Source organism: Oncorhynchus kisutch, linkage group LG12 (genome assembly GCF_002021735.2).
Source record: "Oncorhynchus kisutch isolate 150728-3 linkage group LG12, Okis_V2, whole genome shotgun sequence".
Classification (NCBI taxonomy): Eukaryota; Metazoa; Chordata; class Actinopteri; order Salmoniformes; family Salmonidae; genus Oncorhynchus; species Oncorhynchus kisutch.
The window spans coordinates 48,160,453-48,174,398 of NC_034185.2; the positions used below are offsets into that span (position 1 = coordinate 48,160,453).

General features: G+C 43.2%; 1 protein-coding gene across 3 annotated transcripts; it reads right to left on the reverse strand.

Annotated features, from left to right (window-relative positions):
- Positions 1 to 4,950: 4,950 nt before the first annotated feature.
- LOC109901090 (plasma protease C1 inhibitor-like) lies at positions 4,951 to 9,719 on the reverse strand. Of its 3 annotated transcripts, XM_020497116.2 has the most exons (11): positions 9,557 to 9,624; positions 9,157 to 9,297; positions 8,484 to 8,772; positions 8,220 to 8,292; positions 7,707 to 8,030; positions 7,340 to 7,555; positions 6,907 to 7,050; positions 6,554 to 6,757; positions 6,240 to 6,379; positions 5,914 to 6,136; positions 4,951 to 5,514 (listed from the first exon to the last, which is right to left on the reverse strand). In XM_020497116.2, exons 4-11 carry the CDS (start codon positions 8,221 to 8,223, stop codon positions 5,267 to 5,269), a joined length of 1,503 nt encoding a protein of 500 aa, XP_020352705.1. In that variant the 5' UTR covers positions 8,224 to 8,292; positions 8,484 to 8,772; positions 9,157 to 9,297; positions 9,557 to 9,624; the 3' UTR covers positions 4,951 to 5,266. The 3 variants fall into 3 exon arrangements, with proteins under 3 accessions (XP_020352705.1, XP_031693545.1, XP_020352704.1); XM_031837685.1 differs by lacking the exon at positions 8,220 to 8,292 and having other exon boundaries at positions 9,557 to 9,690; XM_020497115.2 differs by lacking the exon at positions 8,220 to 8,292 and having other exon boundaries at positions 4,955 to 5,514; positions 9,157 to 9,204; positions 9,557 to 9,719.
- Between the last annotated feature and the right edge of the window lie 4,227 nt (positions 9,720 to 13,946).

Genomic DNA, 13,946 nt, shown 5'->3' on the forward strand with positions numbered 1-13,946 from the left:
GCTTTGGGCTTTGTGCCCTGAACAACTAAAAAGTTAACTTCCCACAAAACAGGTGGGGAAAAAGGGTACCTCAGTATGGTTCTCAATCAGAGACAACGATAGACAGCTGCCCCTGATTGAGAACCATACCAGGTCAAGACATAGAAATACAAAACATAGAAAAAAGGACCCTAGTCACACCCTGGCCTAACCAAGATAGAGAATAAAAAACCTCTCTATGGCCAGGGAGTGACAGACAGACCCGGTGTTGTTGCCATTCATGCCCTCCCTATTGAGTAGGTTGTATCAAGGTGACATCTAGATAGTTATCAATATTAGTTATTTATTGTGTAGGCTGCTATCCCACTTGTAATAAAATAATGGGAGGGCAAAAAGTTGCCACTTTAGCTACTGCTAGCAACACGGCTGCCCAGTGGGAAGCACCTCAGGTTGGCAGACACCTCGATACAACAACAAAGGCACATTAGTCATTCGCACTGGCTTACACACTCCTCGTGCAGCCCAGTCAGCCAGTGCTAACAGTACTAACAATGGTACCAGTACCAACAGCGCTAACAGTGCTAACAGCCCTAATAGTGCTAACAGTACTAACAATGGTACCAGTACCAACAGCGCTAACAGTACTAACAGCCCTAATAGTGCTAACAGCGCTAATTTAGCGTAATAGGTGTGAAAACAGTATTCACCAAAGTGCGTTAACAGCGTTAGCATGTGTTTGCCCTCCTCTGCATCTCTGATTTACTATACAAAGCACCCAAATGACGAGGACAAGCTGGGTAAGTCACCTGTTATAGATTTGTATTATGGTGGTTGTCGCTCTGATGCAAACTGGCACACCATGACGTTAAAGCACAAAAGGATCCATCTGACGGTCTGTCTCTGTGTACTTGTCCGATGTCTGTAGGTGATGACAGTGGGTGTCTGTACCTCCCCTTATCCTCCTGTGTGTATGTGTCTTTGTGTGTGAGCGAGTGTTCGTGTGTGCATACATTTTGCATACAAATATGTGTGTGCACGTGTGTTTTTGTGTGTTTGTCTGTAAGCGTGTCTAAAAAATGTCTCCATCCATGAACCCCAAAGCATGGAGCTGTGAAGAAAGACTGAAAAAAAGAGACAAGACTCACTCCTACAGTACGACACTCACTCCTATGTTCCCTGGATGTCTCCCTGGTCTAACAAACTGATGTCCTGTCACATGTGCAACAGTATGGCTGGCAGTCCAGAGAGTCACTTTTCCTTGGTGACAGTCACACAAGATAACCATCCATCTGGATTATTTTCTAAACCCTGCTCTGTGCCCTTTGACCTTTGACTTTGAGTGACTTGAAAGCTACACAGAGAGATTTCTGCAGCACAGTCTCAAACAAACTATATCCCCTACTCTAAAGAGGGATTATCAGGGGTTATCAAATACCAACTACTGGGTGTGCAGGCTTTTGCTCCAGCTCCAGCCTTATGCAGTCTGAACGACAATAAGTGTCATCGGGCGTGTTCGTGCTGGAACAAAGGCATGCACATCCCAGTAGCTCTCGAGGACGTAGAGAGTTTCCTCCTTCTTTTCGGGGTGCCCTTACACTAAGATTTTATTTATAAATGCCAGAATGTTTTCAATTTCGGTGAGTCTCTTATGACATTCAAATGTTCCATCATGGAGATAAAAAAAACTATTAGTGTGAGAAATATGGAAAAAACTACTCATCTATTCATGTCTAAGTCGAGCATATCAAGCAGTGTCTAGGTCTAGGAGTTTGTTTAGGGTTTGTTTAGGGAACTATGCGAGAGAGACTACCCAGGCTGTTTTTATGACAGAGAACTGCCCATAGAGCTTAAAAGACTACCATGGGTTGCCAGACTTGCAGGGATGGACAGCAGAGATTTCCCTGGAGGAAAGATGAATTTTTCTCAGCATGGCAACAATCCCTCCCTGAAGCTCTACCACTGGACTGTGTGGACAATCATGGACTGTTCTGCATGCAGGATCAAAGGATACTGACAAGATGTGTGTGTGTGTGCATGCTTGCAAGTGTGTGTGCATTGTGTACATGTCTTTGTGTGTGCGTGTCCATGCATTGAATCTAAACACACTCATGGACACCTCACTCCCCCACCATCCCTCGCAACAACAAAAAACACTGGCATAAAGTAGACAGTGACTTCTCACCATGGATTCCTTCACCAGAGACAGACCTCGAGGGGTTAACCACATTAAGGACAGAGGCCCAACCCTGTGGCCCCTGGCTACAGTTTGGACACCTTAAAGTTCCAACGTTGGCCCACTAAAGCACACTATTACCCTTTTCACACAACTGAGACAAACATAGCAAAAAAACAACGACGATTCAGCATGGCTAGGGGTCAAATATAGAGGGACTGTGACATGGATCATGGATCGTCAAAGCTAGGGACTAAACTCTGAAACGACGAGTGAGAAGTTGAGCTCGTCTAAGTCTTTCACGGTCACCAAGATCGTACGTTGATTGACCTTGACAAAGATGGCGTTGGAGTGGAGAGGGCGGAATCTGTTCTTCTCTATGCACACCATTGACGACACAGGAAGCCTCTCCACGCACAGCAACAACAGTGAAATGAATAATCAAATGATAAACATCTCCGATGTCACTATGTGATATGTTGTCAAAGATGCATTCAAGGTTTTTTATGTATGTAATGTGATCTGGTGGTTTATTTTCACTCAGATTCTCTCTATCTCTGCCTTTTATTTTGATATGTTGTTGGTCTAGCGAACTAGACTTTGTTCATCATGTGACAACAAAAAAAACGTATGCATCTTAACATTCTAATATAAATTGCATGTGTAAAGATTGTCATATACAGTGGGGTGAACAAGTATTTCATACACTGCAGATTTTACAGGTTTTCCTACTTACAAAGCATGTAGAGGTCTGTAATTTTTATCATAGGTACACTTCAACGGTGAGAGACGGAATCTAAAACAAAAATCCAGAAAATCACATTACATGATTTTTAAATAATTAATTTGCATTTTATTGCATGACATAAGTATTTTATACATCAGAAAAGCAGAACTTAATATTTGGTACAGAAACCTTTGTTTGCAAATACGGAGATCATACATTTCCTGTAGTTCTTGACCAGGTTTGCACACACTGCAGCAGGGATTTTTGCCCACTCCTCCATACAGACCTTCTCCAGATCCTTCAGGTTTCGGGGCTGTCGCTGGGCAAAACGGACTTTCAGCTCCCTCCAAAGATTTTCTATTGGGTTCAGGTCTGGAGACTGGCTAGGCCACTCCAGGACCTTGAGATGCTTCTTACGGAGCCACTCCTTAGTTGGCCTGGCTGTGTGTTTCGGGTCATTGTCATGCTGGAAGACCCAGCCACGACCCATCTTCAACGCTCTTACTGAGGGAAGGAGGTTGTTGGCCAAGATCTTGCGATACATGGCCCCATCCATCCTCCCCTCAATACGGTGCAGTCGTCCTGTCCCCTTTTTAGAAAAGCATCCCCAAAGAATGATGTTTCCACCTCCATGCTTCACGGTTGGGATGGTGTTCTTGGGGTTGTACTCATCCTTCTTCTTCCTCCAAACACGCCGAGTGGAGTTTAGACCAAAAAGCTCTATTTTTGTCTCATCAGACCACATTAACTCCTCCCATTCCTCCTCTGGATCATCCAGATGGCCATTGGCAAACTTCAGACGGGCCTGGACATGCCCTGGCTTGAGCAGGGGGACATTGCGTGCGCTGCAAGATTTTAATCCATCGCGGCGCAGTGTGTTACTAATGGTTTTCTTTGAGACTGTGGTCCCAGCTCTCTTCAGGTCATTGACCAGGTCCTGCTGTGTAGATCTGGGCTGATCCCTCACCTTCCTCATGATCATTGATGCCCCACATGGTGTGATCTTGCATGGAGCCCCAGACCGAGGGTGATTGACGTCATCTTGAACTTCTTCCATTTTCTAATAATTGCGCCAACAGTTGTTGCCTTCTCACCAAGTTGCGTGCCTATTGTCCTATAGCCCATCCCAGCCTTGTGCAGGTCTACAATTTTATTCCTGATGTCCTTACACCGCTCTCTGGTCTTGGCCATTGTGGAGAGGTTGGAGTCTGTTTGAGTGTGTGGACAGGTGTCTTTTATACAGGTAACGAGTTCAAACAGGTGCAGTTAATACAGGTAATGAGTGGAGAACAGGAAGGATTCTTAAAGAAAAACTAACAGGTCTGGGAGAGCCGGAATTTTTACTGGTTGGTAGGTGATCAAATACTTATGTCATGCAATAAAATGCAAATTAATTACTTAAAAATCATACAATGTGATTTTCTGTATTTTTGTTTTAGATTCCGTCTCTCTCACAGTTGAAGTGTACCTATGATAAAAAGTACAGACCTCTACATGCTTTGTAAGTAGGAAAACCTGCAAAATCGGCAGTGTATCAAATACTTGTTCTCCCCACTGTATATGCATATGTAACTAACATTGTAACTAACATTAATCAATGCCAATTTCTTTATGGTTGATATCATTGACATGGTATCATCAATCAAATCTGGTACAGCTATAATCGCTGCTGTGTACTCGTTGGTTTGTAATTTACTGTTTGTAAGAAAAAAATAAGGGATTATTCAGGGTAACTTGCTCAATTTGATGATTTTCTCGGTTCTGCCGTTGCTTTAAAACCTTTATCGTCATAGATATTGACATTGTCTTCCTTTAATGACATTAATGGAATGGGGAGACTGGGTGGAGGGGGAGGACTATTGTTACAGCATCCCTGTGTACTCACTGACATCCTGTACTGTCAATCTCTATGTGGAACATACGGTGTGATTGCCATTCTGTGGTGACTTTGTGGAACTACTTCTCAAAATAAACTGAACCCGTTTGAGTGGCTTACTGTGTATGTATGTTGTTGGACAGAAGAGTGATTTAAATGGCACATTTGTCCCCAAAAAGATTTCCATACCACATGTGGAGAGATGTCACCTTTTATTCTTTGATAAGTCATGCATTTTGTGACAACCTACAGCGAGCCCTCGCAAGCATGTATATTAAAACACTTTGATAGTCATTCTACGAAGTTACAATGAACATGTCATTATAGAGTCTTTATCGATTTATATTATATGATGAAACGTACTGATGATTAAACGTACAGTATCGTCAAAAAGCACAATCTCTCAATGAATTAATACTGCTAATGTTATTGCAAATGTCCTTGTCCTTTGCAAACATGGCTTTTTCTATATGCATGCTACTCTCGCTCCATCTCTCTCTTCCTCCTCCTCTCACGGCTCGGTCACTCGGCCCACGAACAGTGGGGCCTTGGCCTGGTCGCTCCACAGTATCATCAGGAAGGGCCTGAGGGCTGAGAAGGAAGAGAAGGAGCGGGAGAAAGAGAGGGAAGTGGCCGCACCAGCCTCCACACCTTGCTCCGTCAGGGAGAGGAAGGCCCGGTGGCGGGCGTCCGTCAGGAGCAATTCGTTGTCGGGGTAGAGGCCACACAGGTTGGCACTGTCGAAAAGCTCCGACAAACCTAAGGGAAGAAAGAGGTGGGGGATTAAGAGGAGGGGGACATGGAGAAGGAGAGTGAAGAGGGCCAGAAGGGAAAAGGGGAAGGATAGAGGGAGATCGAAGAAAGGGAGGGAGAGAAGTGAGAGAGGCAAATCAAGAAAAACCAGAGTTATATAAATGATTTGAATTTGTTTTGTTGGTTTAGGTTGACTTAGAACGACCTGGGGAAATCCATTCCTGCATCTGGTCGTGCACATGTTTGTAGTAGCCAAGCACAAACACCTAGTTCAACCAATCAAGGGCTTGGTGATGAATTGAATCAGGTAGCTACAACAAAAGGCAACAAAAGTGTTGCAGTCAAGCAGCAGGTAAGCTAAAAGACAGACAGATAGACCCAGACATGACATCCATACAGACAGACCTATTTTCCTTAGCAGGGTGTTCATCTCGGTCCGGACGTCCAGTTTGATTTTGGGCAGAGTGACCTCGGTGGCCTGGGGAGACACCTGATTCATCTGCTCCACCATCTGGCTCACTGCCCTGTCCGTCATCTTCCCCTCCACCAATTGCAGGTCAGAGAGCTTGGCAGTGGGCGGGAGCAGGATGAACAGGCTACTGTCGCCAGAGAGAGGGAACATCGCCACCTATGGGTGACGACAAGGTCAGAATGTTATGTAGATTGTGTGTGTGACTGCCTATAGTGTATCTATGCATGTAGTTGTGGGTGTGTGTAATCAAAATGGTTACCTGTGCCATCAGTGCTGGAACGTATTGCATAGCCAATTTGTATTTGGCACTGTAGAGGACAGGCACCTTCACAGTATCACCATTCAGTTTCACAAATGGAGACTTCTTGGAGTTTTCATCAAATTTCATCTTCCATTGACCTAAAACAGATATGTTTTCAATCCACAAACTCCATATCCGCTAAAATAGGATGAAGTCTATCAGATAGATAGAGCATCGGTGCTTACCAAGAGCTTACTTTGATCACACACACCACACACACACACCATACACACACACACACACACACACACACACACACACACAATACTGACCATTGAAATACACAGCATTGAGGAGTACCAGTTCGGTGTGAGCAGGAACAGAGTCGACCAGCTCTTTTATTTTATTATTTGTCTGCTTCGCCACCCAACTGTTGATCATTTCCATGTTTACCTCACTACTATTGGTCAATTTGACTGGATCCGCACCGTAGAACTGCATGGATTGGTTGGTAAAGGACTCACTCAACTTCATGTCTGAGGTGGGAGAGAGAGGGAATGTGGGAGAGTGAGTTAAGGGGTGTCGGCGACTCATGGTTAAATTGACAATATACGATGAGAATTCGAAGTTATAGCTGGAGAATAAGTTATAATTATCATGAGTACTAATTGTGCTCTGGTAGTACTAGGGTTGTAATAGATCTGAGAGGCCATCTTCAGTGTGTCCCGAAGTTTCAGCTTCAGTTTCTTCATCTCGGAATGAACGCAGAAGAAGTCGTGAGACAGACAGAGAGCTGTCTCCATGTCTCTCCTTGTCTTGCCACGAGCACCTAATGAGAGAGAGAGAGAGGGAGAGAGAGAGAGAGAGAAGGGGGCGGGAGAGAGAGAGAGAGAGAGAGAGAGAGAGAGAGAGAGAGAGAGAGAGAGAGAGAGAGAGAGAGAGAGAATGATACAGTATGTATTTTACTTGGCTCCATATGAGTCTATTATTCACACAGTAAGAGTTTATATCAAGAATGTTGCTTTATTTAAAAAGAAAAAAACTGAGGTCTAGAGTATGAGTGCACTTGGACAACCCCTCCCCATGTTCCCTTTTAAAGAAACCCCACCCTCTCTTACCTAGTAACAGGTGGGTTAACACCCCGCTGATACTGATTGGAGAGAAGAGCAGGTTTTTCATGGGCTGCGATTGGCTGAGATGAGCATAAAGCTTCATGGAGAACTCATTGAGGGATTCTTTTAACATGGCCTCCCACGACCTGCTGGTCTCGTCTTGACACGATTCCCAGGGGGTCATGAACCCAACGCAGGAGTAAGGAAGAACGGTGGGCACGGCTAAAAGAAATGTCAAACTAATATTATAATTTATGGCTATTCGTAACCAATTGATGTTACATTTGTTAATTACACCAATTTAACAAATGTGTGTGTGTGTATATATATAGGAAAAAGTTTGAGCGCGTAATAGAAGGTTAGCTAAACGTACCTTCCACAATTAGCTCAATTGTATTCAAGTTGCTGCTGTCTCTGCCCTCCTCAGCTGTCTCACAGTAGTACATGCTGGCATCCTCCATTTTGACCCCATAAAGTGTTATTGTTACATCTTTTTCAAAGGGGCCAAAAAGCCATTCTAGTCTGTCACCATCCTCCATTTCTCCAGTCTCTGCGGGATTCAACTGCTTCCGTGTGCAGTTCATCATTACTTTATCATATCTGTACCAATGGACCTGGTCATTGCTGGATGGTGGGCGTTCACAAGGTAAATTCACAGTGGACCCTTCGTTTACCTTGAGAATGTAGCTGCTGGACACTGGAGGGATAGACACCAAGATGAAAGACAGCACAACAGTGGAGTTGATTTCTGGAGCCAACCTCAAAATGAATGCAATGTTTGCTGACCTGAAAAGTTTGCCCCATATTTCACCAGTTTTTAACAATTGCAATCTTTGAATAGAGTGAAATTCTGGGTCTGTATGTTTAAATTGACTAAATGCCTTACTCATTGTGATCTAAACCCTCTGCTCAAGTTGTCGTCCTGTTTCTCTCCTCAACATGGACTCAAAGATTCATTCCTAAGTATAAAAATGTATGTACACTTTACACAAATAATGCAAAGTGAACCGGTGATTGAGTTTAACTTGTAACATGATTTTTTAAAATAAAGATGGGTGAAAAAACCACAAGCCGAGTGTCTATTTCAAGAAAGGCCTACATCACGTCACAGGCAGTTGTGATGAAAATAGGTGGCAGTATGTGTCCTCACCATCAACCTGGACTATGTGCACTTTTTGCCACTCCATATCATTCTGCTTGATCACACATTCATATTCCCCCTCATTGGCTACACTGACAGGAGAGATTTCCAGAAAGAAGCCATCCGGGGAGAGCTTGAGTTGCTCTGAGGATTCTGGGTAGTCTGGAACCAGGGAGTCATTGTATTTCCAGGTGATCTTAGCCCCAGCAAAGCTTTGTTGTTTTTGGCCAGGGAGACATGGGATGACCAGGGTGGAGCCAGGTACACCACGCAGGACCCCAACGGAGGAAGAGAAAAGCTGGATTGAGAGACAGAGATGGACAACCAAACAAGAAGGTGGAGGTTGTAAGGTACATGAGGTGTCTGTGCTACATGAGCATTTGTCCTAAAAAAACAGGAATTAATATTACAATTCAAAATGGGCCAGTTTTCCCAGAACCAGATTTACACCTACACTCCTGGGACCGAATTCAAAAAGTCTCTTAGAGTAGAACTGCTGATCTAGCGACAGGTCTGCCCTGTCCATATTATCATAGCATATGCATTATGATGTAAAACAGAAATCCTACTCTTTGTAACCCGGGAGTAAAAAGCCTTTTCAACAGAGATTCTCCATTTAGCATGCTTTTCAGACCAAGAGTGTGTTTAATCATTCTCCAGGAAACTGGCTCTTTGTGTTTACCTCAAAGACGAGCAGGAGGGAGATGCACGACAGGACTGAAATCTTCATCTAGGGATGATGAAGAAAGATAGAGGGGGAGAGAAGAGGTAGGAAGGGATGGCGGGACATTGCGGACAAAGGGGCAGTGGAAATGGAAAAAATCTATAAAACACAAAAGCAAGCTTCGTTTGGCACATATTCACATATTCTTTCCTAATCCGGTGGGCCATTCACCCACACCTTATTTCTCAGTGCAACAAGCAAAGTATTAGACATAGCATTTGCAGTTATAACAACATACACAAACAATATCAGAAATCATATTTCTAGAGTAACTAACCATGACATCCTTATAACAGTAGGCCTATCATGATTGAGTCATATGTAGATCTTTAGAAAGGCATCTAAAAAGTGTACTCACACTGCAGGTCACTTGCAAATATTACAGCATCAGAAATAGGCTCAGGAGGACGATATATTTTCTCAACTGGGGGAAAAAAAGGGTTCACGTCCTAATGCGTGGGTTCATCTACTGCTTGTATTCAGCATGTGTGTGTCCTCCCCTTCCCTGCTCTCTCCAAAACGAATGACTTATCTGTTTATTGTTTAATTAGTGGTCTTGTGTGTTTGCACTTTGTACGGGTTGATGTACCGAAAATCACATGGTTATTTGGCAAAAGCTCCCATACACACTGAACAAAAATATAAACGCATGTTTCACGAGCTGAAATAAAAGAAAATGAAATGTTCCATATGCAGAGGCTTATTTCTTTTAAATGTTTTGTAGAAATTTGTTTACATCCCTGTTAGTGAACATTTCTCCTTTGCCAAGATAATCCATCCACCTGACAGATGTGGCATATCAAGAAGCTGATTAAACAGCATGATCTTTACACAGGTGCACCTTGTGCTGGGGATAACAAAAGGACACTCTAAAATGTGCAGTTTTGTCACACAACACAATGCCACAGATGTCAATTATTGATGTCCACCAGAGCTGTTGCCATAATTTTATTTGCATTTCTCTTCCATAAGCCACCTCCAATATTATTTAAAAGATTTTGGCAGTACATCCAACCGGCCTCAACCGCAGACCACGTACAGTTGAAGTCGGAAATTTACAAACACTTAGGTTGGAGTCATTAAAACTTGTTTTTCAACCACTCCACAAATTTCTTGTTAACAAACTAAAGTTTTGGCAAGTCAGTTAGGACATCTACTTTGGGCATGACACAAGTAATTTTTCCCAAAATTGATTACTGACATATTATGTCAGTTATAATTGTCACGCCTTGGTCATAGTGTTTTGTGTTTTCGTTATATATTTTGGTCAGGCCAGGGTGTGACATGGGTTTATGTGTTGTGTTTCGTATTGGGGTTTTATAGGATTGGGATTGCTAATGATTAGGGGTGTGTCTAGTTAGGCTTGGGCTGCCTGAGGCGGTTCTCGATCAGAGTCAGGTGATTCTTGTTGTCTCTGATGGGGAACCGTATTTAGGTAGCCTGAGTTTCGCTTTGTATTTCGTGGGTGATTGTTCCTGTCTCTGTGTAGTGTTCACCAGATAGGCTGTATTAGGTTGTTGTTGTTGTTTTGTATTCATTAGTTATTTCATGTATCGTCATATTTTCATTAAAGACATGAGTAACCACCACGTTGCATTTCGGTCCTCTCTTTCGACAAACGAAGAACGTCGTTACAATAATTCACTGCATCACAATTCCAATGGGTCAGAAGTTTACATACACTCAGTTGACTGTGCCTTTAAACAGCTTGGAAAAGTCCAGAAAATGATGTCATGGCTTTAGAAGCTTCTGATAGGCTATTTGACAACATATGAGTCAATTGGAGGTGTTCCTGTGGATGTATTTCTAGGCCTACCTTCAAACTAAGTGCCTCTTTGCTTGACATCATTGGAAAATCAAAAGAAATTAGCCAAGACTTCAGACAAAATATTGCAGACCTCCTCAAGTCTGGTTCATCCTTGGGAGCAATTTCCCAACACCTGAAGGTACCACGTTCATCTGTACAAACAATAGTTCGCAAGTATAAACACCATGGGACCACGCAGCCGTCATACCACTCTGTAAGGAGAGGCGTTCTGTCTCCTAGAGATTAACATGCTTTTGTGAGAAAAGTGCAATTCAATCCCAGAATAACAGCAAAGGACCTTGGGAAGATTCTGGACGAAACAGGTACAAAGTATCTATATCCACAGTAAAACGAGACCTATTTCGACACAACCTGAAAGGCCGCTCAGCAAGGAAGACGCCACTGCTCCAAAACCGCCGTAAAAAATGACATATTATGCTTTGCAACTGCACATGGGGACAAAGATCTTACTTTTTGGAGAAATGTCCTCTGCTCTGATGAAACAAAAATAGAACTGTTTGGCCATAATGACCATCGTTATGTTTGGAGGACAAAGGCCGAAGAACACCATCCCAACAGTGAAGCACGGGGTTGGCAGCATCATGTTTTGGGGGTGCTTTGCTGCAGGCGGGACTGGTGCACTTCACAAAATAGATGGCATCATGAGGCATGAAAATGATGTGAATATATTGAAGCAACATCTCAAGACATCAGTCAGGAAGTTAAAGTTTGGTCGCAAATGGGTCTTCCCAATGGACAATGACCCCAAGCATACTTCCAAAGTTGTGGCAAAATGTCTTAAGGACAACAAAGCCAAGGTATTGGAGTGGCCATCACAAAGCCCTGACCTCAAATTCTGTAGAACATTTGTGGGCAGAACTGAAAAAGCATGTGCGAGCAAGGAGGCCAACAAACTTGACTCAGTTACACCAGCTCTGTCAGGAGGAATGGGCCAAAATTCATCCAACTTATTGTGGGAAGCTTGTGGAAGGCAATCCAAAATGTTTGACCCAAGTTAAACGATTTAAAGGCAATGCTACCAAATACTAATTGAGTGTATGTAAACTTCTGACCCACTGGGAATGTGAAGAAAGAAACAAAAGCTGAAATAAATCATTCTCTCTACTTTTATTCGGACATTTCACATTATTAAAATAAAGTGGTGATCCAAACTGACCTTAAACAGGGATTTTTTTACTTGGATTAAATGTCAGGAATTGTGAAAAACTGAGTTTTAACTTCTTAGTGATCCCTTCACCCAGTGAAATAGCAGAGCGCCAAATTCAAAAACAGAAATACTCATAATAATAATTCATGAATCATACAAGTGTTATACATCGGTTTAAAGATGAACTTCTTGTTAATTAATCCAGCCACAGTCAGAAATAAAGATATAATTCATGCCTTACCTTTGAAGATCTTCTAATGGTGGCACTCCAATATGTTCATTAAACATCACAAATGGTCTTTTTGTTTGATAAATTCTGTCGTTATATCTCCAAAATGTCCATTTATTTGGCACATTTGAATCAGAAAATACACCGGTTCCAACTCGCACAACATGACTACAAATGATCTAATATAGTTAGTTACCTGTAATCTTGATCCAAACATTTCAAGCAACTTTCCTAATCCAATTTTAGGTATTTTTAAGGGGGCTCAGGGGCTGAGTCACTGGCTTGCTGGGGCTCTCTCATGCCGTCCCTGGAGGGGGTGCGTCACCTGAGTGGGTTGATTCACTGTTGTGGTCATCCTGTCTGGGTTGGCGCCCCCCCCCTTGGGTTGTGCCGTGGCGGAGATCTTTGTGGGCTATACTCAGCCTTGTCTCAGGATGGTAAGTTGGTGGTTGAAGATATCCCTCTAGTGGTGTGGGGGCTGTGCTTTGGCAAAGTGGGTGGGGTTATATCCTTCCTGTTTGGCCCTGTCCGGGGGTGTCCTCGGATGGGGCCACAGTGTCTCCTGACCCCTCCTGTCTCAGCCTCCAGTATTTATGCTGCAGTAGTTTATGTGTCGGGGGGCTGGGGTCAGTTTGTTATATCTGGAGTACTTCTCCTGTCCTATTCGGTGTCCTGTGTGAATCTAAGTGTGCGTTCTCTAATTCTCTCCTTCTCTCTTTCTTTCTCTCTCTCGGAGGACCTGAGCCCTAGGACCATGCCCCAGGACTACCTGACATGATGACTCCTTGCTGTCCCCAGTCCACCTGGCCATGCTGCTGCTCCAGTTTCAACTTCCACCTGACTGTGCTGCTGCTCTAGTTTAAACTGTTCTGCCTTATTATTATTCGACCATGCTGGTCATTTATGAACATTTGAACATCTTGGCCATGTTCTGTTATAATCTCCACCCGGCACAGCCAGAAGAGGACTGGCCACCCCACATAGCCTGGTTCCTCTCTAGGTTTCTTCCTAGGTATTGGCCTTTCTAGGGAGTTTTTCCTAGCCACCGTGCTTCTACACCTGCATTGCTTGCTGTTTGGGGTTTTAGGCTGGGTTTCTGTACAGCACTTTGAGATATCAGCTGATGTACGAAGGGCTATATAAATAAATTTGATTTGATTTGAAATTTGATTTGATTTAAATGGAAATAATCTGGAGATAATAAATGGAGATAATCTGTGTTCAATACAGGACGAAAACAAAGTGGAGCGAGCTTTCAGGTCGCGCACCACAACAGTACACTAAACTTGACCCTCGTTCTGAACAGGGCTACTTCTTCATTACTCAAAAGAAAAACATCAACCGATTTTTAAAGACTGTTGACATCCAGTGGAAGCGATAGGAACTGCAAGCAAGTGCCTTAGAAATCTAGGTCCACATAGAAAACCCATTGAAAAGAGAGTGACCTCAAAAAAAAGAATACTGGATGGTTTGTCCTCGGGGTTTCGCCTGGCAAATAAGTTCTGTTTGACTCACAGACATATTTGTAACAGTTGTAGAAACTT

What these genes read in the sequence shown, in the direction of transcription:
- LOC109901090 (XM_031837685.1), bottom strand. Translation starts at nt 9,204, where the DNA reads ATGAAGATTTCAGTCCTGTCGTGCATCTCCCTCCTGCTCGTCTTTGAG. An exon ending in GCACATAGTCCAGGTTGATG is followed by an intron (nt 8,031 to 8,483) that starts GTGAGGACACAT and finishes CTATCCCTCCAG; the next exon opens with TGTCCAGCAGCTACATTCTC. An exon ending in AATTGAGCTAATTGTGGAAG is followed by an intron (nt 7,556 to 7,706) that starts GTACGTTTAGCT and finishes CATTTCTTTTAG; the next exon opens with CCGTGCCCACCGTTCTTCCT.